Genomic DNA, 24,235 nt, shown 5'->3' with positions numbered 1-24,235 from the left:
AAGTGATGCAATAGCTTAATATTATATGACACTTTATATGAAGCTCATAAATATTCTTACCAGTTTACCCAAGATAAATAAAAATCTTCACCGAAATATTAATTATTTATTACGAAAATTAACAAAGACTTCACTATACCAATTCACTCCTCTTTTTCTCACCAAATATAACCGCTTTCATGTCGTCTATGCCACGCTTTAATTGTTGTTTCGACTATGTTTACAATGTTCCAGAACATTCAAGAGGTATTCCAGTTGTTTCGATATCCGATTTTGCTATGTAACGGTAGATGGCGTTACTATTACAGACATAACAATATTTTAGAAGTCATTATATTTGGAAGCGGTAGTGATGCTTACAATACATCCCACTACCGCTAACTGTGTAAATTGTTTGCTCGATATTTATTACACTATGTGTTTTTTTTTATTGCTTGGACGAGTTCACAGCCCACCTGATGTTAAGTGGTTACTGGAACCCATAGACGTCTACAACGTAAATGCGCCACCCACCTCGAGATATAAGTTCTAAGGTCTCAGTATAGTTACAACGGCTACCCCACCCTTCGAACAGAAACGCATTACTGCTTCACGGCGGAAATAGGCGGGGCGGTGGTACCTACCCGTGCGGACTCCCAAGAGGTTCTACCACCAGTAAAAATGTTATTCCTTCATTTTGTCGGTCCGTCACGAACAGGTGATAAATAAATATTTCTTCAAAAAAAAGATGTGTGGTGTCGTGGGACACCGGATATGAACGAAGTTCCTTATTATAAAAATATTAATTTTAAGTTCTATTCGAGGTATAAAGAAAATAAAACTGGAGGTTTCGCAACAACCCATGGTCGTTCGGTAACGTGCGAACTTATTGTGGTACACTTCATTCACGGTTGTTTGCATAAGAGTTAATGTATTGCGCAAACGAACGCTCTGAGATCGTTGTCAATGAATGATAAAAAAATATGTTATTTTTTGTACATTATTACAAAGTTAAGTCGTACACGGTGTGTATTACCAATTTGTACGTTATTACAAAGTTAAGTAGTACACTGCGTGCATTACTAATAAAAATCTTACGTTACGGGCGTTTTTTCCCGGTTAGGGTACTCCTCCGCATCGTCCCGTAAGGAGCTTCGTTCCAAAAATTTGTCACTGCGAGGTTCGAACACTGGCATAGTTACATTGCTTCAAACGAGTACACACACTCTGATATACGAGGACACTATTGCATGTCATTGAAACTTCAACCTTATGTCGAGGGCATTTAATTTGTGTCATCTACTATCTATAGTAATATAATAAAGAGGAAAGATTTGTTTGTTTGTTTGTATTGAATAGGCTTTGAAACTACTGAATCGATTTGAAAAATTCTTTCACTGTTTTGAAGCTACACTATTCCCGAGTGACATAGGCCATAACAATTTATGAAAAAAAACTAGGAATCCTTATTAAAACTCCAATAACGTAAGCCAAGTTGTAAAAAAATTACCTAAAATATTATTTACATCGCGTGCCCTGCGAAAACTATTGATGATAGAATAAAATAATGTATTACGACTTTGTAGAACACATTATTCTTTACAAAAAGTGTCGCAAAAGCATATGTCTAACTATTATAGTTCTGCCGCAATAAGTTTTATTTTATTTAAAAAAATAAAACAACGTCAAATATCGTTGAAATTTTTGTTAAAGTCCCGAGAGGAGCCGGAGCGGGCCGCTTGTCTTAAATAATTCTATAACATCAGATAATGAAAGAAACATGACCCGCTCAACGATATTTTGTTAAAAACTCAAATATCTCGATTGCTCACTAAATAAACTCCCGCTATATTTCACACCGTTTGAGGCGATATCGCGATTGCACTCGCTTAAAAGCGACGCCAATTAATCGCTTTGACCCTACGGGCTTATTAAGGGCACAACATTGACTAACTTTCTGAACATAATTTTTATACATTTTTATAAATACATATCGATATCCCTATCGCATTTCAGTACCAATATTTAAATTGACAGAAAAAACGAAGTCTCTAGTGTCATCGTTTTTTTTCTGTCTTTCCTAGTCCTCTAGTCTAGTCTTAGACAATTATCATGACCATGTATTTTAAAGGCGGAAACTTGAAGTTAAGTTTAAGTGCTCGAAGCAATGAATAGAGTTTAATTACGAAGCGTTCAATCTACGCGAATAGTAAACTAGTTAATAACAATTATTGAGCAAGTAGTACACAGAGAATGAAGTCAACCCATTAACTTGATAAGTTACTAGCTTTTGCCCACGACTTCGTCCGCGTGGAATAGTTACATTGGCATAACGCTAAATTTTACCTGCCTCTTCATTCACTTAGAAATAGAAAAATATTTTTGAATAATATAATGTCAAGGAGCTATGTAAGGTACCAAAATCACGCTTTTTAAGCCAACTTCAAAAGAGGAAGTTATCGATTCGACCATGTTTTTTTTATCTATGTATGATCACCGATTTCTGGAAAATGCTTGAACCGATTCTGATAATTCTTTTTTCTTTTCTTTGTTCATCAACATTATTTATGCTCCGCTTGTATTGGTCTTACCGTGATGTTATACAGCCTTCCTCAATAAATGGGCTATCTAACACTGAAATATTTTTTTTTTTTAAATCGGACCAATGCTGAAATAGGTTTCGGTTTGAAGCTGGGCAGCCGTTGTAACTATACTGAGACCTTAGAACTCATATCTCAAGGTGTGTGGCGCATTTACGTTGTAGATGTCTATGGGCTCCAGTAACCACTTAACACCAGGTGGGCTCTGAGCTCGTCCACCTAAATAAGCAATAAAAAAAACCTCTTAGGCTATCTATCAGCTTGGGTACGAAAAATAAAAAAAAGAGATTTGTAAACAGTACTGGATGTAGGCCAGTAGCTTGGCTGAGCTCGTAGCATTGCTGATGTACATGAATGACGGTAACCGCTCACCGTCAGGTGGGCCTTATACTCGTCTGCCTTACTGACGTCTGACTTGGGCTCTGCATTGATGAATGATTTAGTCAGAAGAATCAATTTTACATGTACAGTTTGTACACAGATAAGACTCGTACATACAATACAAAATATGTACCGTTAACAAAACAAAAACTTGTATAAAAACGGAATTATAATTATCATCATTACTATCATCATATAGCTAATTAATAAGTTATTATCAATGTATTAAAGAGGGAGCAACAGGATATAATTTAAAAGATAAAGATCATTAAGATAATAATTGTAAACTGTATCACAGTATAAATATGATATAGTGATGAATTAAAAAGTAATATATAAAAATATAAAAGTAATTTATAAATATATTTATTATTTACTGTAATATAAGGAATCCCCACCACATCGGCCCATCTTAGTTTCGTTACGGGAACAAAATCATTACACCCTGTAGAAAAATCATTAAACCAATACACCCTGTAGAAAAACGTCTAAACAACATCCTGTATATGTACCAAGCCGGTCAAAGTTCAGTGACGAAAATTTTTAGGGCAAAACGAAATACCGGAAAAAGAAAATTGGTTTCCCTAAATTAACTCGTAGGGTACTCGAATTTTCGTGTCCATTGTTAACGTTCTGTCCAACCTTGAGGCTCACTATTAGTCGACACAGTACAAGCACTCGTTCAAAGACTCCACAGTAAGTATTATTTCATTCACTATCACTATGCTTTTGTTTAGTTTCAATGCGTATTTTCATAGGCTACCTAATACTCATCACATGAGAGCTACTGTCAATACACGAGACAAACAAAAAATAATTTTAATTGTAGCTGTAGGAATATACGACAAAGGGAAGATCTTCCACCGAGCGGCTGATATTGCTCGGTAGACCGACGGTCCGAATGTTGTTGTTCGGAACTTGTATATATGCGCTTTATCTTGAAAATGTCGTAAGCGAGATTCAGGCATCTGTCAATTATCTTGCGTTGTATGATGGCTACCCGCCACAAAAGCAACTGTACTGTACCAGAATACGTACTTTGTGTCAGAAAAAGTCCTGATGATGGAATCCACCTGTGCAGGCATGCGATGTACTGTACAGCCATTAGCCAGAGCTTTCATAGGCAAAGTGAGGATATTAAGGTCCGATGACTACCTGAAGCTCTATTTTTATTCTATTCAGACATGTTATCAAATAGCTTTCTCTCGTGCAACAATAAAAAGTTATGCCCGGCCACTTTACCAGCAGCAAATTTATAAGGGTTGTTTTCAGAAAGCACGCGATGTAAAGCGAAACTAACTGGCATATGTTTCCCGGAGATTCTCCGTGGCTTCTAAGCGCTCAATTTTTTTATTTTTTTTATTGCCCTTGTAGGCAGACGAGCATACGGCGCACCTGGTGGTGAGTGGTGACCATCGCCCATGGACTACAGCAATGCCAGAGGCAGAGCCAAGCCGCTGCCTAAAACAGCTAAACTGTCTGCTTTTTCGACGTCCATTGCGTGCAGTGCAGCAAGCAAGACTTAAATTTAACTTTTCGAACGTCATTCTTATTGTTATTCCCGTTTATTACACGTTAATAATATTTGATTTCAATTCAGCATGTATTTTACGCAAAAATTACGGTCTGCGGCGCTCTCAAAACTATATATTTAATGTCCACATAAAATTTTACGTTAAACAACTCTTAATGAAGCCAAGATTTGATTGCAGCGTGATGATAGCTGTAACGTTCACGAAAAAAAAGGCGGTCTATAAACTTTTAATTTTCCGTTCCGAGTCGAGCTCACTAATTAAAAACATTGTTAAAAGGAGCGAGAATGAATTTTAATAAACAGAATTAAGTTTCGGGGGGACCATCTCTCGTTGTTATCTTCGAGTTTCGAGGTCCGAAAGTTTAGGACAGAATGTTAGATTAAATCTCGAATGATTTTGAATAAGTCAGTCTTCGTAATTAAATTTCATTTTGTTTCATTTTAGGGTTCCGCAGGTGAATGGAAAAAACGTGGACTTTTTAATTTTCACCCAGCCAGTCCTTAAAATTTATTATTATCGGCACTATAAGCGACATGGCAGCTCATAACGTAAGTCACGTTCTATAGTTATGTATATTATACATATATCTCAAATGTAAAACTTCTTAATTTCTAGTGTAGTGCCATTTAATTATATCTTACTTTACGAGATCAGATTTATTTCCCTATGGAATCTATATCCCTACACCTTATTTAGTCTTCTAATTAAGTACGTGGCCTAACCCTGAGAAAATTTACCTTTCCCTGGAGATATCTGAAACTCATCGGTCAGTCTTCGTGTCGTTGCTGTGCATCCTAGCTACAAATTAGTGGTGGGAGTGAGTGGGGAAAAAGCTGTTCTACCGCACAATAAAACAGCACCACCACCTACATTAAATATTATACATAAATAAAAAAATGTTGCTTGAAATCCACCAGTATAGTTACTTAGGTAAGATCATCTATCTCTATAACAGAGATATTTCGCACTATTTGAAAGTGAGAAAGAAAAATAAGCATAGGTATGTATGTAAATATTCCTAAAGGCAAAAAAATTTTTTCGTCAAAAATGGAATTAAAATTTTGTATTGCTGTTGAGTCTATGTTTCTTTTTATGACATTTCTTTTTTAAAAAAAAATTGTCTGCCAGAAGGGTTTTGGATTGAAATATTGCTACTATCTATGGTGTTGACGTGATGCATCTCCACAACATTTTTTAATATCTTCATTACACATTTTTTATTGATTCTTCTTTTTTCTGTTTAGTCTGTGTTTCTTTTATTATTTTCTTTTTGTTTTATCTTTTCTAATGCCTCGCATTTTATCATTTAATTTTGTTTAAGTTTTTCTTTTTCTTTGTTATTCTCTAACCTTCTTTGGTTTTGGAATTATTCTCGGTTTTTCGAAAAAAAAAATGCGTTCTTGAAAGGCATAGGTATTGTTTTGAATGGGGTTGGCATAACATTTTCAATAACTCTTGGCGTTCGAGTTTAGTACTAGGCATTATTAAAAATTTTTGAAGAGTATCTATTTCTTCCAAATATTTGTTGTTTGTCTGCACTTTTTTTTTGGATTCTGTTTGGACGTAGACTTAAAGGAGAAGAGCAATTAACTTCATCATCTGCATTTTTCTATTTCAGAAAGTGACAGAACGAACATTTGCTTAATTCATGAGTCTATCAACGTAATAATTGTGAAGCATTTTCTTCTGTCAATAATCGTATTTTCTGTGGTGGCGTAACTTCTAATACTACCGGTGGATCAATAATCTCTATCAATACAGGTGAACAACCATTGGTTTCAGTAGAAGAGTATTTGCTTTAAAATGTGTTTTCTTTGATTGTTGGGATCGAATTAATTGATGACAATGATATTTACGTTGGCTCTTATATGTTATTTGCTATATTATTAGCTTCTTTATCATTAAGTGACTGACCTTATTTACTGAATTCCACATTTATTCCAACGTGTTGATACGTTGAAAGTATCACGCGTTAGATCGTATAGTTTGTGTCGAGAACCCTAAAAACAGGGTGATAAACGTAAAAATAGTATGTTTAAGTTGTTATTTTACCTTCTGTTGTCACAGAAGAGGCAACACAAACAGAAGCGGCCTACATAGCGGAGTAAATTGCGCGCCGAAAACGCTGGCCCGGCTCAACTTTCAAATTGATTCGCCAACTTCTTCCTACGATATTCGGATGGCTCTTACCATTGGCACGTTTGAGTCGAATAGTTTATAGCAAAATTTCACGTCGACTATAGTTTTGAATATAAACATTAGAAACATACAAAAGTAGAACTACCTTATAATTAACTAAATTAATAGCCTTCTGAATAGATTCTAATCGAATATATGTTTTAAAGAAACAACTGTGGTTAATAAAGTTCTAAACAAAGTTTTGACGGAGATTGAGAAAGAATGCTCTATCTCTTTCCTGCAGAGTAAGTTTTGTTTAACAATATGTATATCCTACGTAAAAACTGACTTCTTTTTCAAAGAAAGATTATATTATGTTTGTGACATAAATTCTAAAAAGTCATAATTTTCTTCTTACTGAACAGATTTTATATTTACGCGACTGTATTTAGATTCCCTTGATGATGCTGAAGGTCAAAAGACTAAAGGTAGGTAATATTACCGCCCCACGAGAGTTCAAAGATGAAAAACATTGAAAATGTTATTAGTAAGCTTAACTCATGACCATTAATCAGAATAAAAATTAGAAAAAAAGTAATGAAACTAGACAGTAAAATAAAGTAATAATTATACTGCTGCTAGAAGTAGTCGTCGTGGCCTAACAGATAAGACGTCCGGTGCATTCGTGTTGATCGCTTCAACACGAACCGGTGTTCGAATCCCGCAGACGGGTACCAATTTTTCTAATGAAATACGTACTCCACAAATTTAATGTCCACGATTGACTTCCACGGTGAAGGAATAACATCGTGTAATAAAAATGAAAACCGCAAAATTATAATTTGCGTAATTACTGGTGGTAGGACCTCTTGTGAGTCCGCGCGGGTGGGTACCACCACCCTGCCTATTTCTGCCGTGAAGCAGTAATGCGTTTCGGTTTGAAGGGTGGGGCAGCCGTTGTAACTATACTTGAGACCTTAGAACTTGTATCTCAAGGTGGGTGGCGCATTTACGTTGTGGATGTCTATGGGCTCCAGTAACCACTTAACACCAAGTGGGCTGTGAGCTCGTCCACCTATCTAAGCAATAAAAAAGAAAAAAAAAGAAAGAAGAAGTGGAAGATGAGAAGGTTTTCACTAAAAGCTCAGCTAGGCTAAGTACTCGAATCGAGGCCAGCTTTTCATGATTGATACACGGTAAGATGGAGATAGAATAATAACTGACTGTCTGTAAGCATTGAGTGTATTGGTTGGTTAGTTAAATGAAATAATAGAAGAAATAATAAAGTCTTCCTTTGGTGATTGAGGGATACGACTTCATACAGCGTCATCCAGTGACGTATGGCTATTATTGTTACTGCATTATTACTGTTGTTACTGTATTATTACTGTTATTATTGTCTGCTGAATATTGGCAGCGGTTTTTTTAATCTATTTATTTTTAATACTTATCACTAGATAGCGATGTAACAGCCTGTTTCTTTTTAATAATAGAATCAGGCTTGGAATTTTTTCGACCACAAATACTTTGAGTTAACAATGACTTTCAGCTAACTCGCTTCCAAAAAAAACTATGGTACGGGTAACGAGGGGTATGTTATAAGTACAAGTAATATGCGATCTGGATTATTTGTTCAGAAAATAGGTTGTATTAATTAACATCTTGCTTGATAAACAGAGTGAGCTAAATGTGAAGTCTTTATTTACGTATCGAAAATTCGTTATAAAATGCTTACTTACGTGCAATTGTTTTGAGTAATGTGAGATGGTTAGATAAGCTTAATTTTTTTTTAATGGTTCGAGTAGCATAATAAACATCAAAAGTGAAGCTGATGACTATTTTCAAAATAGTTTGGAGAAGCACTGATATATACTAACATTATAAAGAGGAAATATTTGTTTGTTTGTATTGAATAGGCACCGAAACTACTGAACCGATTTGAAAAATTCTTTCACTGTTTCGAAGCTACACTATTTCCGAGTGAGATAGAATCTTTTTGGAAAAAAATTAGGGATGCTTACTAAAACTCCAATAATGTAACCCAAGGTGTAAAAAAATTACCTAAAATATTCTTTACATCGCGTGCCCTGCGAAAACTATTGATGATAGAATATATTAATGTACTACGACTTTGTAGAACACATTATTATTTACAAAAAGTGTCGCAACAGCATATGTTAAACTATTATAGTTATACCGCAATAAGTGTTCTTTTATTTAAAAAAATATAACAACGTCAAATATCGTTGATTTTTTTGTTAAAGACCCGAGGGGAGCCGGAGCGGGCTGCTAGTTAATTATATTTATATTTATAACAATTTACACTTTCTTCACATCTTATTTACCTAATTGAAGTGGCTGGTTGTGGTACGGCTTTACCCCCAAAATCCTTGAGTTACCGCAGTATTTTTATTGCTATTGAGTTTTCAGTCCACCCGATGGTAGCTGATTACCGGTACCTATGGACTCTTGCAAGGCTCAGAGCACAGCCAGGCTGCAGCGTATCAAATTACACTTAGAAGCTAATCATAGAGCGGACTTTATACCTACAGTTTTCTGAAGTCGTCGTGGCCTAAAGGATAAGATGTCCGGTGCATTCGTATATATTCGATGCAAATTAAACTATTCCGGACGGCCACCGCTCAGGTTTCGGCCACCACGTGTGATTTTTAGACTTCTTACTCTCGTTGAAACGTGGTGGCTCGAGTATTGCCGCAGTGGCTGTCGCGGAACGGGTGCTGGGATTGGTTCGAGGAAAATAACGAAGGCTTCAAAGTATGGCGTTCACACGGTCCTCGTGGCTTGACCGGCGCAGGGCGTAGGAGCGAGTCTCTTCTTGTGCGACGGCTCTCTCCTCTTCTTCTGGAGAGGTCTTGACTCGTCGGCTCGCTGTCTCGAACTGAATTTGCAGCGAGGTAGGCCCCCTATTTATGGTCACCCACACGCACTCGGCCAGCGCTATTATGAGTCCGAGCACGGTGGGCGTCCATTGTTCTCTCGGCCGCCTCGCTCGCCTATTGTTTGCCTAGTCGCTCTATTAGTTGCCCGTATTGTGACTCGCTCCTGCGTTCCCACGCCAAATTAAAGACCACGAGGACCAATCTTTATTTTCAAACAAAATATTTACAAGTTACTTATTTCTATTTTTAACTATATCTATTTATTACGGACATTTCTATTATATATTTACTATGTTTACACTCTATTTTATGTTACAACCATTTTTAACATAACTATTTATTTCCCCTGTCCTTTACTATCTATTTACGGACACCTTTATTTATTCATTACGGACATTCTCTATCTATTTACTTATTCTAAAACTATTTCTATTTTTTCTGAATGTCCGTCGGGAACAACTATGATTTTTATGTTCGTCGCGAACAGTATCTCTTCTAATCTTATATTTATTCATGTCCGTCGCGAACATCCTCCCGCCGTGCAGCGTCGTTCACGTCGCTGCATCCTCCCTGGTGAGCGGCGGACATCGTGGGCAGCACGATGATCTTCTTTGCCGGGCGTCGCAGGATACCGCCGGCGGTGCGCACGTCGACCACTCGAGTGATGCCGTCGGCCCCCGGGTAAACTTCCTGGATGATCCCACGTGGCCAGGTGTTCCGTGGGAGCGTTCCGTCCGCTATAATCACGACGTCGCCTATCTTCAGGGCGGGCCCGCGGCTGTGGGGCTCCTGCCGGTTCTGCAGGTCGGGCAGGTACTCCCGGAGCCAGCGACTCCAGAACACGTCTGCCAGACGTTGAGCTGCGCGCCAGTGTGCGCGCCCTATGAGGTCGGCGTCGTCAAATTTGCCCGGCACGGGGACTCGCGCCGGGCCTCCCAGCAGGAAGTGGTTCGGTGTCAGAGGGTCGGGATCGTCGGCGCTCACCGATACGTGGGTGAGAGGTCGGCTGTTCACTGTGAACTCTGCCTCCGCTAGCAGAGTATGAAATATTTCGGGCGTCGGGTGCCTCGGCTGCTCCGTGGCCGAGAGCGCGGCCTTTACCGCCCGCACCATTCTTTCCCAGGCGCCGCCCATGAAAGGCGCGCCCGGTGGGATGAAGCGCCACTGGATAAGTCTTAAGCTCGCTTCATGCTCAGTCGCCTTGTCCATAGCTTGGCGCAGCTCCTTGTCGGCACCCCGTAAATTGGTGCCGTTGTCGCTCCATATTTCCGTCGGAGCTCCCCGGCGCGCGATCATGCGCCGGAGTGCCATCACTGCTGAGTCCGTGCTGAGGCTCGCTGCCGGTTCTAAATGCACCGCACGCGTAGTGAGACATGTGAAGATGGCCACGTAGTGTTTCTGGGTGCTTCTGCCGGTGGTCACTTGATAGGGCCCGAAGTAATCGAGGCCCACGTATGTAAATGGTCGCCGATGGTGTGCCAGTCTGCTCGGTGGGTGATCGCCTGTGGCTGGACGCGGTGGAGTGTCCTTGCGGATACGACACGGAAGACAGTTGTGGATTACGCTCCGTGTCACTGGGCGTAGGCGTAAGACCCAGTACGACTGTCGGCACTCGGCGATCGTAGCTTCGGTTCCGGCGTGGTGCATCTTTCTATGGATGAAGTCTATCATCAGTCTCGTTTCGCGTCGGGATCCGTCTAGCACGAGAGGAGAGGTGATGACGTCAGCTCCCTCAATGTTGCCGATGCGTCCGTTTATTCTCAATATCCCGTCCGCGTAAGTTACGGACAAGTTTCGCAGTCGGCTCGCTGGGGATATTTGTTTCCCTCGCTGGAGCGTCAAAATCTCTTCTTCGAAGGCCGCCCGCTGGCTCTGTTGCCAAATGAGCGTCTCGGCGCGTCGAAGCGTGTCGGCGTCTAAAGTCTTCCATTGAATGACTGCTTGCTCTGGCGTCCGCGGTGTGTTCAGCGGGGTCTTCGAAGTCGTCTTCTTTCTATTCTTCTCCCACGTCGGGTCCGAACGCGGGTTCCGTCTGGTCCTCTTGTAATGAGTGCGCTCGCGACTTCTGCGGCATAGGCTGACGAATTGCAGTATTCGCCCTGTTGCACGCAGGTACTTTTCCCATTTTGAAAAGCGTCTTGGGTCCGGGATCGCTTCGCCGAGGCTCTCTCTGCTCACGGCGAGCGTTGCGCACTTCTCTTCGCCCGTACCTTCTGCCCTTCTTGCAGTCCGTTGTACGGGCCAATCATCCGGATGCCGTCTTAGGTATTCCGGGCCTATGAACCAGCGGTGGTTTCTTTCAAAGCCGACGGGTATCTCCCTTGTGGCGTCGTCGGCGACATTTTCCTTTGTGGGGACCCAGCGCCATTCCTCCACAGTGCTGTTCTCTTCTATGGTGGCGCTGTCGGTCCAGAAGACTCGTGTCTGGCTTCCTATTGTGTTTTTCCGTGACGGCCGCGGCTATGCGGCTTCCCATCACGTCGGCTTGTAGCTCGAGGCGCGGTCTCGATATTAGCTTCACGGGCGCAACTCGGGCTTTGGCGAGGGAGGTCCTCATCTCCCCGTCGGGCGTCTCCACGCGCCGGTACAACGCGGCGTCGTGGGCGTACTTGTTGGTGTCCACTTACGTGTGGAGCTTCAGGTCGGCGGCGTCCGGGTACTGCAGTCGGTTCTTCACGCAGATGGTGGTTGCAGGCGAGCTTGTCGCGCCGAAGACGATGGACCTCATCCGGTATTCTATAGGTTCTCGTGAAGGGTTTTCCCTCCACAAGTACCGGAGCGCGTCGCGGTCCTCGCTTCGGACGCCTATCTGTATGAATATCTCCGCGATGTCCACGGAGACGGCGACGGCGTGCTGCCTGAAGTGCATCGTCACTCCGGGCAGCGACTGCAGCAGGTCCGGGTCGGTGAGCAGGAAGTCGTTTGGGCTTCTTCCCTCTATTTTTCGCATCGGCGTCGTGCACGATGCGAAGCTTCTCCTGCTTCTTGGGATGTGTTACGTCGAAGTGTGGCAAGTACCGGGTTCGCTTCTTCGTACCCGTCGACGGAGTTACTTCGGCGTATCCTTTCGCTACCAGTGCGTCCATTTGTTGCTTGTAGCGCTCTTTCAAATTTGGATCCTTCTCCAGTTTCTTCTCTACGGACGTCAGGCGATTCAGTGCGGCTTCAAAATTGTTGGGCATCTTCAGGCCCTCCTCACGCCACAGCAGTGCGGTCTCGTAGCGGCCGTCGGGTCGCTGTTGAGTGGTCTCTCGCAGGATCTTCAGCGCGCGCTCGTCTGGGTCATTCTTCGGCGTTTTGGCGGCGACGGTGAGTCCCTCGATCGCGAAGTAGTGCCTGAGGGCTTCGTCCATGTTCGCGTCGGCCGTCGTCGCGTGTGCCATGAAGTTGACGCGCTGTCTCTTGCCTCCCGGGTGTGCTCCGTGCACGACCCACCCGAGCGGAGTACGAGACGCCACTGGCTGATCGCGTCGTCCCGTCCGCATCTCCTCCGTCACCAGCAGGTGCCAGTTGTCTTGGCCGATCAGGATCTTCGGCGAGGCGTAGCTCGTTTTGAAGTGATGGCGGAGGTCGGTGAGGTGATGGCACGACGCGAGGACTTCGATGTTCAGTCGCTGTGGTGTTAATTTTAAGCCGTTGACTGTCCGTAGATTCAGTTCTTGCGGTTCCCCCGTGCGTCCGCATAGCTTCAGCGGGACGCGTCGTGAGCGTGTTGCGTCTATCTTGTTGTCTCCGATGGCAGTGATGAAGAGGGGTTCGATCGGTCCTTTGGCGCCCACTCGTCTCGCGAAGTCTTCGTCAATCAGCGAGATCGTCGACCCGTCGTCCAGCAGGGCCCATGTATCTGCTTCTCCCGCCGGTCCGATAACAGTAATTGGCGCCATCTTTAGGTAGGCTGTCGCACTTCTTGCGGCCCACGTCGAGGTGACCGCCTCTTCTTTTTCTTTCGGCTTCTGCCATGCTGGCTTCTTATGCAACAGCTCGTGGTGCGTGCGTTCGCAGCTGTCGACGCCGCACTTCTTCTTTTTGCATACGTGTCCCCGGGACCGGAACCGTAGGCACCGGAAACACAAATTCTCGCGCTTCGCCGTATCCCAGCGCTCGCTGACGGCTGCTCTCTTGAATTCGGGACAATCTTGTGGGATGTGCCCCGGCTTCTGACATGCTGCGCATTTCCTCTCTTCCTTCGCTTGCGTGGTGTGCGTCCTCTGAGGCGTGTTCACCATCTTCCGCCGACCGCTGGTGTTCTCCACTCTCGTCTCTGGCTCCGGCTGTGCGTATGGGCTGCACAGGTCCGCCTCGCGTTGCAGGAAGCGCGACAGCTTGACGAGGTCCGGTTCTCCCGCCGGTTGAGTCGCTGAGAATTCGAACCAGCGGTGGCGTAGAGTGGACGGCAGCTTCTCCGATGTGATGTTAGTGAGCTCCGGGTTGTACATATAATGTACGCGGTCGAGGGCCCTCAGAGCGGCGACGACGTTGTTCACCTTGTTCGCGAATACGCAGATGTCCCTCGGTGTGTCCGTGCAGCGTGGCAGCGCGCGCAGTCGTTCCAGCTCCGTTGCGGCGATTGCTTCTGGACGTCCGAAGCGCGATTCTAGAGTCCGCATGATCTCGGCGGGCTCGGTGTAATGCAGCAACAAGTTTTCGACCGCTTCTCTTGCTCTTCCTCTCAACGTACGCCGAAGTCTCGCAGTGTTCTCTGCGGCGCTGAAGCTGTCCGCTGATTCGGCGTAGGCGACCTTGAAGGAGAGCCATTCCTGGTGCGATCCACTGTACACTGGAAGCTCCCCGTAGTACCGATGCGATGGTCCGGGCCTGGCTTGGCGGGCGGCCGTCGCGATGGCAGCTGCTAGTTCGGCGATGTCGCTCTTCGGTGCGACAGGTGCGGCAATCGGTGCCGCGGCAGGGGCCGGTAGCTTCAGCTGTTCTATTGGTGCGGGAAGTTCCAGTTGCGGTTGCTCGATGGTGGCTGGTGATCCGTGTGTTGGCTGCATTACTCTTTCTTCGACTCCCTGTAGCGCGATCGATCGTTGCTGACTGAGCCATGTATCGATGCGCTGTGATTGCTCGTTCTCGTCCTCCGTGAGTGTTGTGCGCGCATCTTCCTCCTCTTCAACGAGCGCTTCGGCTTCTAATGTTGAGATGCGGGCGGCGACGAGCTCTGCTTGGAGTCGGGCTTGTTCTTCTTTGGCGCGAAGATGCTCTTCTTTGAGGCGCGCCATAAGCAACAGCCGTTGTGACTGTTGACTCGACTTTCTTGAAGATCCTCGTACTGGTGGCGCCATCCCGTCGCGGAGTGTGGAGCCTTCTTCTGTCGTCGAGATTTTGGCAGCGGCGTCCGTGATGTGGGACCCGTGTACAATTGGATTGGCCGTGAGCGCTGACTCTTTTCTGTTCTGGCTCGCGGATACGACGCTCTCCATTGCTGCGTCGCCTGAAGTTATTGCCGGTGTCGCGGTGCTGGGAGGTCTGACCACTCGACGACAGACCCCGCTGTTCGGTCCCGTTGGCGACGCCGGCGAGTATTGCGTAGGCAATATTTGGCGGGAGGGGGGCATCGCTTGTGAGCCCCGCGGCACTCCCGGACACTTTTCCACTTGGGAGGAGGGTGCCGCCATCGGTGGCGGTCCCTGCGTCACTCCCGAACGCGGCGCGGTTGACTGGGAGGAGGTTGCCGCCATCGGTGGCGGTCCCTGCGTCACTCCCGAACGCGGCGCGGCCGACACAGCTCGTTGCTGTGTGTCTTGCGATGTTGAGCCCGAGACAGCTTCGTTGCCGGGCCGGTCAAGGCGCGACGACCTCATCTTCTCGGACCGTGTGAGCACCATTTCTTCAATCTTCAATCTTCAATTTTCTTCGATCTTCCTCAAATGAATCCGGCTCGAAGGACCAATATTCCGGACGGCCACCGCTCAGGTTTCGGCCACCACGTGTGATTTTTAGACTTCTTACTCTCGTTGAAACGTGGTGGCTCGAGTATTGCCGCAGTGGCTGTCGCGGAACGGGTGCTGGGATTGGTTCGAGGAAAATAACGAAGGCTTCAAAGTATGGCGTTCACACGGTCCTCGTGGCTTGACCGGCGCAGGGCGTAGGAGCGAGTCTCTTCTTGTGCGACGGCTCTCTCCTCTTCTTCTGGAGAGGTCTTGACTCGTCGGCTCGCTGTCTCGAACTGAATTTGCAGCGAGATAGGCCCCCTATTTATGGTCGCCCACACGCACTCGGCCAGCGCTATTATGAGTCCGAGCACGGTGGGCGTCCATTGTTCTCTCGGCCGCCTCGCTCGCCTATTGTTTGCCTAGTCGCTCTATTAGTGCCCGGGACACCAGGCTAAGTGGCCCCTTGCTGTGTTGTGCTGTGCAGTCAGTGTGTGCCCAAAGTGCGAGTGTTCTATCTAGCGGTGTTGTTTCGGCGCGGAGACGTTCCGAGCAACGTAACGCAGGACCCGGGACCAGGTGAGTTGTTCGACACTTTCTTTCCTAACATTGGTTAATTGCGGGTAGTTGTCGTTCAGCCTGGAAAAGCTGCGTACTCATTTTATTCTAAGAATAAAAACCGAGTTACGTTAGCGCCTTCGAGTCTGGCCATCTGTGTCCGTTCCCAGTCCTCCCCTACCCTTCGGGGTTAGGAGGGGCTGTTACTAAACCCGCGTAAGCCGATTTACGGTGGTGGACCACGGCAACGTCGGGAACCCGTAATAGTTTGTTCTTAGATTTAGTAGTGTATAGTAGTTTTTCTTATTCCTTATTGTTTAATTTATAATTTTTTATTCTTTTTCTATAGTATTATTCAATTAAATTAATTTTGATTTTGATATTTTGATATTAATTATTATAATTTCACTTTAATCACAACTAGCGCCACTGTGGCAGATTCATTTCTTTAAAGCTAAGTTAATTTAAATATACCCTCCATACTTGTAATATTTTAATTTTGTAAATACAAATTCAATTTTTATGCTTCCATATTGGCGAACTGACCGACCTTTGTAAGTGGCCATTAATAGTATAATCCACCTTTATAGTATATAATCATTTTTTAGTAATTTTCTCTTTGATAATTAGTACGAACACACCGTAGGTTTCCCGCCGTTGCTGGCTGATAGTGGTTGTTTGTAGATTATAGATTTAAATTAATTTTATGTAGCTGTCGGAATTCTATCCCCACCTTACTTACAAGCTGGGGTGGAATCTTGCAGGTGCATTGGTATCGTGTCGGGGCGATTGCGCTCTCGACGCATACATGTACAAAACTGTTAATAGTTCCTTTTCTTTCTTTTAAGTTAATTTCAATTTGATTTTCATTTATTTTTATTTTATTTACACCATATTATTAGTTTATTACTTATTAGATTAAATAGGTTAAAATTTAGATACACATAGATTGGACCGAGCCGTCAGTGGTAAGTCCATTGTACTTTAGTAGATTTGTTTTCCTTTTGTTAATTTCTTTATGCACACTACGAGTGGCCGGCCGCGGCGGGCGCCTGCAGGGTGGATCGCAGAGTGAGTGTAAGTCTGTTTAATCCTTAGTTTTATTTCTTTTTGTTTGTCGTAGTTCTTTATATTCTACAATTTTTACAAATTTTCCCATTTACATTATAGCATTATTATTTAGTCAATTAAGTAGTTTAATTCAATTAACTTAAGCACCTCTAAGCTAACAATACATTGGTCGGTAACTAGCTTACAGTGTACAAATACCACGGATGTACCGACAGTCGTGGTGACCGTAAAAATATTGGCTAGAACATGTCGGGGGGGACATCACCCCCCATAATCAGCACACCCGGCCCGCCCTGCAAGGGACGTCAAGTGATGACGAACCTCAGATTCCGACCTTCACCGGCAACCCGTACAGTCTCGATGGGACTCGGGACGGACAGTCCGCCCGGGCCTCCGGTCGCGGCCCAGAGGACTCCGAGGATCGAACCGGAGGAAGATATCCTTCCCCCGTTGACCGATCCCTCTGGGCCCTCTCGGCCGCGGAAGAAGGCCAGGTCCGAGTCCGACCGAGGCTCATCGAGCGAAAAGGACAAGCGTCCAAGATTAGGCCCCTCGTCTAGATCGGAGGGAGAGGAGAGTGCGACCACATCCTCTGCACATTCCTCAACCGAATCGGTCACTCCTTCCTCATCTAGGTCTTCGTCCCCCTCTGGGAGTCCAATCCCAGCTCAACCAATTCCGAAGCCTAGGGCTCCCGCCAGGACAGGGACAGCCCTAAGGCAAGTAAGATCCCCTCCTCGCTCCCCTTCCCCAACGTTATCCCCAATCCCGGTAGACTCAATCCGAGGTGCCCCCGCCCTAAGCGGCACGGCGGGCAACCTGGACTCCACCAGGTACATGGACCTCGAGTCTACCAGACCTCAACAGGTCCTTAAGCCCAACCCCACTCCCTCTACCTCCTATGCTGCCATGGCAGCTAGGCCAGGTATCCCTACCGCCCAGAGGACTTCCCAATCCTCACGAGCCCCTCCCCCGAGGCCGAAGGGTCGCGCCCAGGAGGAACTGCGCCGACACCCGCCAATTATGGTGGAGGCCCTTCCAAATTGGTCCCGCCACATGGCGGCCATTAGGGAGCGCCTAGGCCGTGCCCCCTCGGCGCGACCCTTCGGCACCGGTTTTAGATTTCTGCCGACGTCGGTTGAGGAGTATAGGGCGGTCCAGGCCTACCTTTCGGAGGCCTCTGCCAGGGACGGTACCATTAAATGGTACTGTTACGCCCTGGCGGAGGAGAAACCTTCGAAGGTGGCAGTCCGGGGCCTCCCTGCCGACACCGACGAGGCAGAAGTCATCAATGCCTTGAAGGAGCTGGGATTCCCGGCTCGATATGCCAGGTGCATTAGGTCCCAGAGAGGGCGTCCGGGCTGCGTGTTTCACGTAGCCCTGGACCACCTCTCGAAGGACGACCTCGCCCGCTTGTACGCAGTCAACGAACTGCTGTACCTGCCGGGGGTGACGGTCGAGGGATGGCGTCCAATCCGAGGGCCTGCTCAGTGTCATCGCTGCCAGGCCTTCGGACACGCCTCCTACAACTGTCATCGTGCGGTCCGTTGCGTAAGGTGTGCCGGGGAGCACATCGTATCGGACTGCCCGAGGCCGAGGGACGGCCCGTTATCCTGTGCCAACTGCGGGAAGGACCACGCCGCCGTCGACAGACGGTGTGCGGTCTTCCGCAAGAGGGCCAGGATGATGGGAGTAACCGTCCCTCCTCCTGCCCCACAGGCGCCTCGAGCCGGGAGTACAGCTCTTCCGGCTTCAGTACCTGTAGCAAAAGGGAAGGGGAAGGGGAAAGGGAAAACTTCCCAGCCCCCTCCCCCTTCCCACTCCGCTCCGTCTGCGGTGGTGGTGGAGGCATTGCCATCGGCGTCTACGCTGATGGCACAGGCCAACCCGCCACGGCAGTCAAAGAAAGTCCAACCTACTCCTGCTCCCCGTGGTCGCACTTCTGCTGGTGCTCCCACAATATCCCGTCCGACTAGCGGCATTACGACCCTAAACAAAAAAAGGGAAAAAAACAGGAGGAAAAAGCTGAAACGGAAATTAAGGAAAAGAGAGGAACGGGAGAATGCAAACGGAGGCATTCCGGTGCCTACAGTGCAGAGCTCTGCACCACAACCAACTGACCCAGAGAACATGGAGGTCACAGAAAACTCCACTCCGGCCCATACGATACCAAGCCAACCATTGCCTTCGGCCCATTCGGCCGATGCAACCACTACTGCCAACATAAATAATTTGCCCCCCCTCCCCCCCCGCCCACAGCGCGAGCGGCGCAGCGGTCGGCAGGCCTCCCAGCCTGTCGGTTTTGCTGCCTGGTTGCTCACATTGTGGGAGAAATTGTCCGAGGTGATCTCCGGAGTAATCCGCGAGATCGCCTCGGGAGCCAGTCCCTTCGGGGCGCTCCTGTCGGGGTTCTACCGAATGATTGCGCAGTTCAATGGCTAGCCAGGAGCTGCGCATCATTTATTGGAACCCCGACGGGATAAAGTCCCGAAAGAACGACCTGCTTGTTCTCGCCCGGGAGTACAACCCAGAGGTTGTGCTCCTGGGCGAGACCAAGCTTCGTCCTCAGGATGCGTTCAGGATTCCTAACTACTTCATGTACCGACGTGACGAGCTTACCCCTGCCGGGCGGCCGTTCAGGGGCACTGCGGCCCTCGTCAGGCGGGACGTGGTGCATGATCAGTTGGATTTGCTGTCCTTCACATCGACAAGGTCGGTCGGTGTGAGGGTACACACCTCGGGGGGAGATATGCGGATTTATGCCGCGTATAGACCCCCGGGGCCTGAATTTCACCCTGAGGACATAAGACGGGCCCTGAATCACGACAGCCGCCCAGCTCTGCTGGTCGGGGACCTCAACGCGAAGCACGTCGCGTGGGGCTCCCGACTTAACTCAGCAGTGGGCAGGCGGCTGCTAGAAGATGCCGATAGGGGCGACTACTCTGTGGTCGGCCCCGACGAACCCACACACATCCCGACCACCGCGCGATATCAGCCCGATGTGCTGGACGTGTGTGTGCACAAGGGGCTACGGTGCCCCGTAACGATCGAGGCACTGTACGACCTGGGTACCCCACATCTCCCTATCCTGGTGACACTGGGAATGGGGCTCACCCGGGTTGCGACCTCGCCCCTACGACCGAAGGTCGACTGGGAGCTCTTTAAGAGACGACTAGTCGACCTTCCCGTGGTTCAGGACCCCAACACCCCTGATGGGGTCGACGATGCGGCAATCCGCCTTGTTGACTCCATCAGGGGAGCGATCGACCAGGCGACGACTCTTGTGCCCAGCGGCGGGCCCAGAGGTATACTCCCGGCCCATCTGAAGGCGATTATTCGCCGGAAGAGGGGCTTGAGGAGGCTCTGGGCGACAACTCGTTGTCCCAGGATAAAGCGCGAGCTTAATGAGCTGGAAGCGGAGCTGGCGACAAAGATTAGCACCTTCCGGGGCTATGCCTGGCAGGAGAGGATCGAGGAGGCCCGCGAGGACCCCTCCTCAGTATCCCTCCACCGGCTTTGTCGCCAGCTCTCAAATCGGCCTGCCCCGACCTGTCCACTCGTGGACGAGAGGGGCAACCGATGCTTCTCGGCTCAGGCCCGCGCCGATATCCTGGCCGAAATGCTGGAGCGGCAGTTCGCTCCAAATGACTCTGCACCCTCAGAGGCCGCATTCCACCAATCGGTGGAAGAGAGCGTAGCAAGCCTACTCTCCTCCCCGGTGCCACCGTTGGGAGATGGTGATCTCATCACTCCCAGCGAATTGCGCCTCATCATCAAGCGGATGAAGAGGCGCAAGGCGCCGGGCGAGGACGGTATTCCCTCCCTCGCTTTTTTCCACTTCCCTGAGACGGTCGTGTCATATATGACACGGCTGTTCAACTCCATTCTGTCCACAGGACACTTCCCGGGAATTTGGAAATTGGGCAAGGTTATCGCCTTGCCCAAACCCGGCAAGGACAGGAGAAATCCCTCCAGTTACCGTCCGATCACGCTGCTGTCGCACGTGGGCAAGTTGTTCGAGCGGCTGCTGCTGAGAAGGATGTCGCCGCACATCCTTCTCAGACCCGAGCAATTCGGGTTTCGTAGCGGTCACTCGACAACGCTGCAATTGGTCCGCGTCATGCATCACTTGGCGGATCGGACCAACGCGCGCCAGTACACGGCCGCAGTCTTTCTCGACATCGAGAAGGCCTTCGACCGTGTCTGGCATGCGGGACTGATCCACAAGCTGTTGCAGAACACGGACCTCCAGCACGCCTACGTGCGACTGCTGGGGTCGTACCTGGAGGGAAGATCCTTCCTTGTCGCGGTCGAGGGCGCCAAGTCGTCGGTGCGCCCAGTCACGGCCGGAGTTCCGCAGGGGAGCGTCCTGGCACCATTCCTCTACGCTCTCTACACCAACGACATTCCCACGCTCGAGGGCAACCTCGAAGCGTGGGAAGCCGACGTGAAGTTGGCGCTGTTTGCCGACGACAGCGCCTACTTCGCGTCATCCAACTTCCCCTCTGCGGCCATTTCGAGGATGCAGAGGTTATTGGACTTACTGCCCCAGTGGCTGGACCGATGGAGGGTCGCGGTCAACGTGGGGAAGACCGCGGCTATTCTCTTCGGTCCGGTCCGCACAAGAGTCGTCCCGGGACAGCTCAGTCTCCGTGGCGCTAATGTCGAGTTTAGATCCAGCGTCCGGTACTTGGGGGTCGATATCGACCGGAGTTTGAGGATGACCGCCCACGCCAAATTGGCGTTGGCGGCCGCTCGCTACGCGAGATTCCTCCTCCGGCTGGTGTTGGCCTCCAGGTTGCCGGTCAGGACTAAGCTCGGCATTTATAAGACGTATGTCCGTTCCCGTATCACGTACGCAGCTGCGGCCTGGTATCACCTCATCCCGCAGGCCATGCGGGTGAAGTTACAGGCCCAGCAGAATCTGGCTCTTCGCACGATAGTCGGAGCAGGGCGTTACGTCAGTAATGCCGTAATCGCCCGGGATCTGGATGTGGAGTCGCTCGAGGAGTTCATCCGGAGGCTAGCTCGTAATCTTTACGAGCGGGCTGACGGTGGACCCCACGAGCATCTCCACAATTTAGCTCCCTTGCACGCTAGACCACCTGATGGTCTGGCGCTACCAAGGGAGCTACTGGAACCCCCGGCTATGGTAAGATAGTCGGCTTAATCGGAGTGATATGGGAGTGCTCATAATGAGTGCCCCCATGGGACTGAGCTGTCCACACTCGTCACTTCCCCCCACATTGTTGGGGTGCCCCCCTATGGGGACCCATTTTCCACCCCCGAGGGTGGACCACTCCCCCGTTTGGGGAGTGTTTTAAGTCGGCCCCTCCCCGTGACGGACTTCCCCTTCTGGGGAGCCCGGAGCGGGTGAGCGCCAAACTAGTGCCGCGGCTCCCCCTCTGATTTGTAGAGGCGGGGCCCCTCGTAGCCGCTGACTGTTGTCCCCGTGTAAATAGTAGTGTAGTTTAGTTTGTAGTTAGCTTGTAGTTAGTTAGTAAGGGAAAAAAAAAAAAAAAAAAAAAAAAAAAAAAAAAAAAAAAAAAAAAAAAAAAAAAAAAAAAAAAAAAAAAAAAAAAAAAAAAAAAAAATTATATTGGAGGACAACACGACGCCGGAGGATCCTGCTGCCGGGCGTCATCCCTGGAGCCATTCAAGCCCATCGTATTATGTATAAGTATATATGTTTTGTCGATGTAGTGCAGCCGTGCACGCTGCGAACAGCGTACCTATCTCCAAGTCCTCCCTGCATCATTTCACCCCTGCCCTATGATGGCAGGGAGTTTCAGCCCGGGTAGTGGGGTTTGCCCCGAGGCCCGTTCCGTGCCCCCGAAAGGGGGTACGACGACCCTTCTTGCTTCTTGCTTGCTCTATTAGTTGCCCGTATTGTGACTCGCTCCTGCGTTCCCACGCCAAATTAAAGACCACGAGGACCAATCTTTATTTTCAAACAAAATATTTACAAGTTACTTATTTCTATTTTTAACTATATCTATTTATTACGGACATTTCTATTATATATTTACTATGTTTACACTCTATTTTATGTTACAACCATTTTTAACATAACTATTTATTTCCCCTGTCCTTTACTATCTATTTACGGACACCTTTATTTATTCATTACGGACATTCTCTATCTATTTACTTATTCTAAAACTATTTCTATTTTTTCTGAATGTCCGTCGGGAACAACTATGATTTTTATGTTCGTCGCGAACAGTATCTCTTCTAATCTTATATTTATTCATGTCCGTCGCGAACATAAACAAATAAATAAACGTACAGTAAACTTGGTAGTAAGTCATTGGAATAACGACTACTCTATCCAAAAAATAGCGGTTATTTTTCAATAAAAGCTGTTCGTATAATACGACCCTATTAATTTAAATTCCGAAAAAACAATACGATGTACATACGCCTTGAACGTATTTCGTGAACACCTTTCAGGAATGTTTTGTGCGGCCGGGTGAAGCGCCTCAAATTCCAACATTAGCTGTGGAAAGCCTCGGGTTAGAAAGAGACAATAATATAACAGAACCCACGTGACAGAATGGAAACGGAAACAGGAAGAATGCGCGCCCGTAAATTGGCTTCCGATATAGCATTACAAAATAATATCGTATCCCCATGTTCTTTGTAAAGTAAAAAAAAGCAATTATAACGGCTTTTTTTTTTGTTGTTGTGCTAAAGCGAACATAAAAAACGTGGTAAAATTTTGTTCGATGCGGTCCTTGCTGTTATTAAATTTGTAACGTTATATTTAAAAAATGTTGAATAAATAATTTATTCCGTTTTGTGATTTGTTTTTCGAAACAGAGATTCAGTTTTTAGCGATCCTTAGCTTAGATTGAAAAGGGACATAAATAGTTTTTAGAACGTAGAACACACCGTCTTTTATCCATTTGAGTGATTATATTAATACTTCATATAGACTAGCGGTCCCCCGGTAGTCGAATTTCGACTATAATTAATTGGAATTGTAAGTTTATACACTATTATGATTGTATTTTATACTTCTACAATCACAAATTTCGCTAAGGCTACACTATAAAAAACATTAATAAAGACAAACAATATTTAATCTATTCTCAATTTGACCACAGACGTCAAGAACAAAAGTTTGACAATAAATAGTGTGCATGCGTGTGTGCGTCAAATACATGGTACGTAGTGTGTGTAATGTTTTCTTTATTGATTTAATGTATCTTTTATAC

The 24,235-nt window shown here is 47.0% G+C and overlaps 1 protein-coding gene across 1 annotated transcript; it reads left to right on the top strand.

Annotated features, from left to right (window-relative positions):
* The first annotated feature begins 17,261 nt into the window (after positions 1–17,261).
* LOC119630580 (serine/arginine repetitive matrix protein 1-like) lies at positions 17,262–23,567 on the top strand. The gene is made up of 3 exons (XM_062676229.1): positions 17,262–17,940; positions 18,772–19,358; positions 23,469–23,567. Exons 1-3 carry the CDS (start codon positions 17,262–17,264, stop codon positions 23,565–23,567), a joined length of 1,365 nt encoding a protein of 454 aa, XP_062532213.1.
* The last annotated feature ends 668 nt before the right edge of the window (positions 23,568–24,235 follow it).

This window comes from Bombyx mori, chromosome 25 (genome assembly GCF_030269925.1).
Source record: "Bombyx mori chromosome 25, ASM3026992v2".
Lineage (NCBI taxonomy): Eukaryota > Metazoa > Arthropoda > Insecta > Lepidoptera > Bombycidae > Bombyx > Bombyx mori.
Note: the sequence above shows the minus strand (reverse complement) of the source record. Positions and strands in the feature narration are given on the sequence as shown.

What these genes read in the sequence shown, in the direction of transcription:
- LOC119630580 (XM_062676229.1), top strand. Translation starts at nt 17,262, where the DNA reads ATGTCGGGGGGGACATCACCCCCCATAATCAGCACACCCGGCCCGCCC. An exon ending in TGCCATGGCAGCTAGGCCAG is followed by an intron (nt 17,941 to 18,771) that starts GTATCCCTACCG and finishes TTCCGGCTTCAG; the next exon opens with TACCTGTAGCAAAAGGGAAG. An exon ending in TGTGGGAGAAATTGTCCGAG is followed by an intron (nt 19,359 to 23,468) that starts GTGATCTCCGGA and finishes AACACCTTTCAG; the next exon opens with GAATGTTTTGTGCGGCCGGG.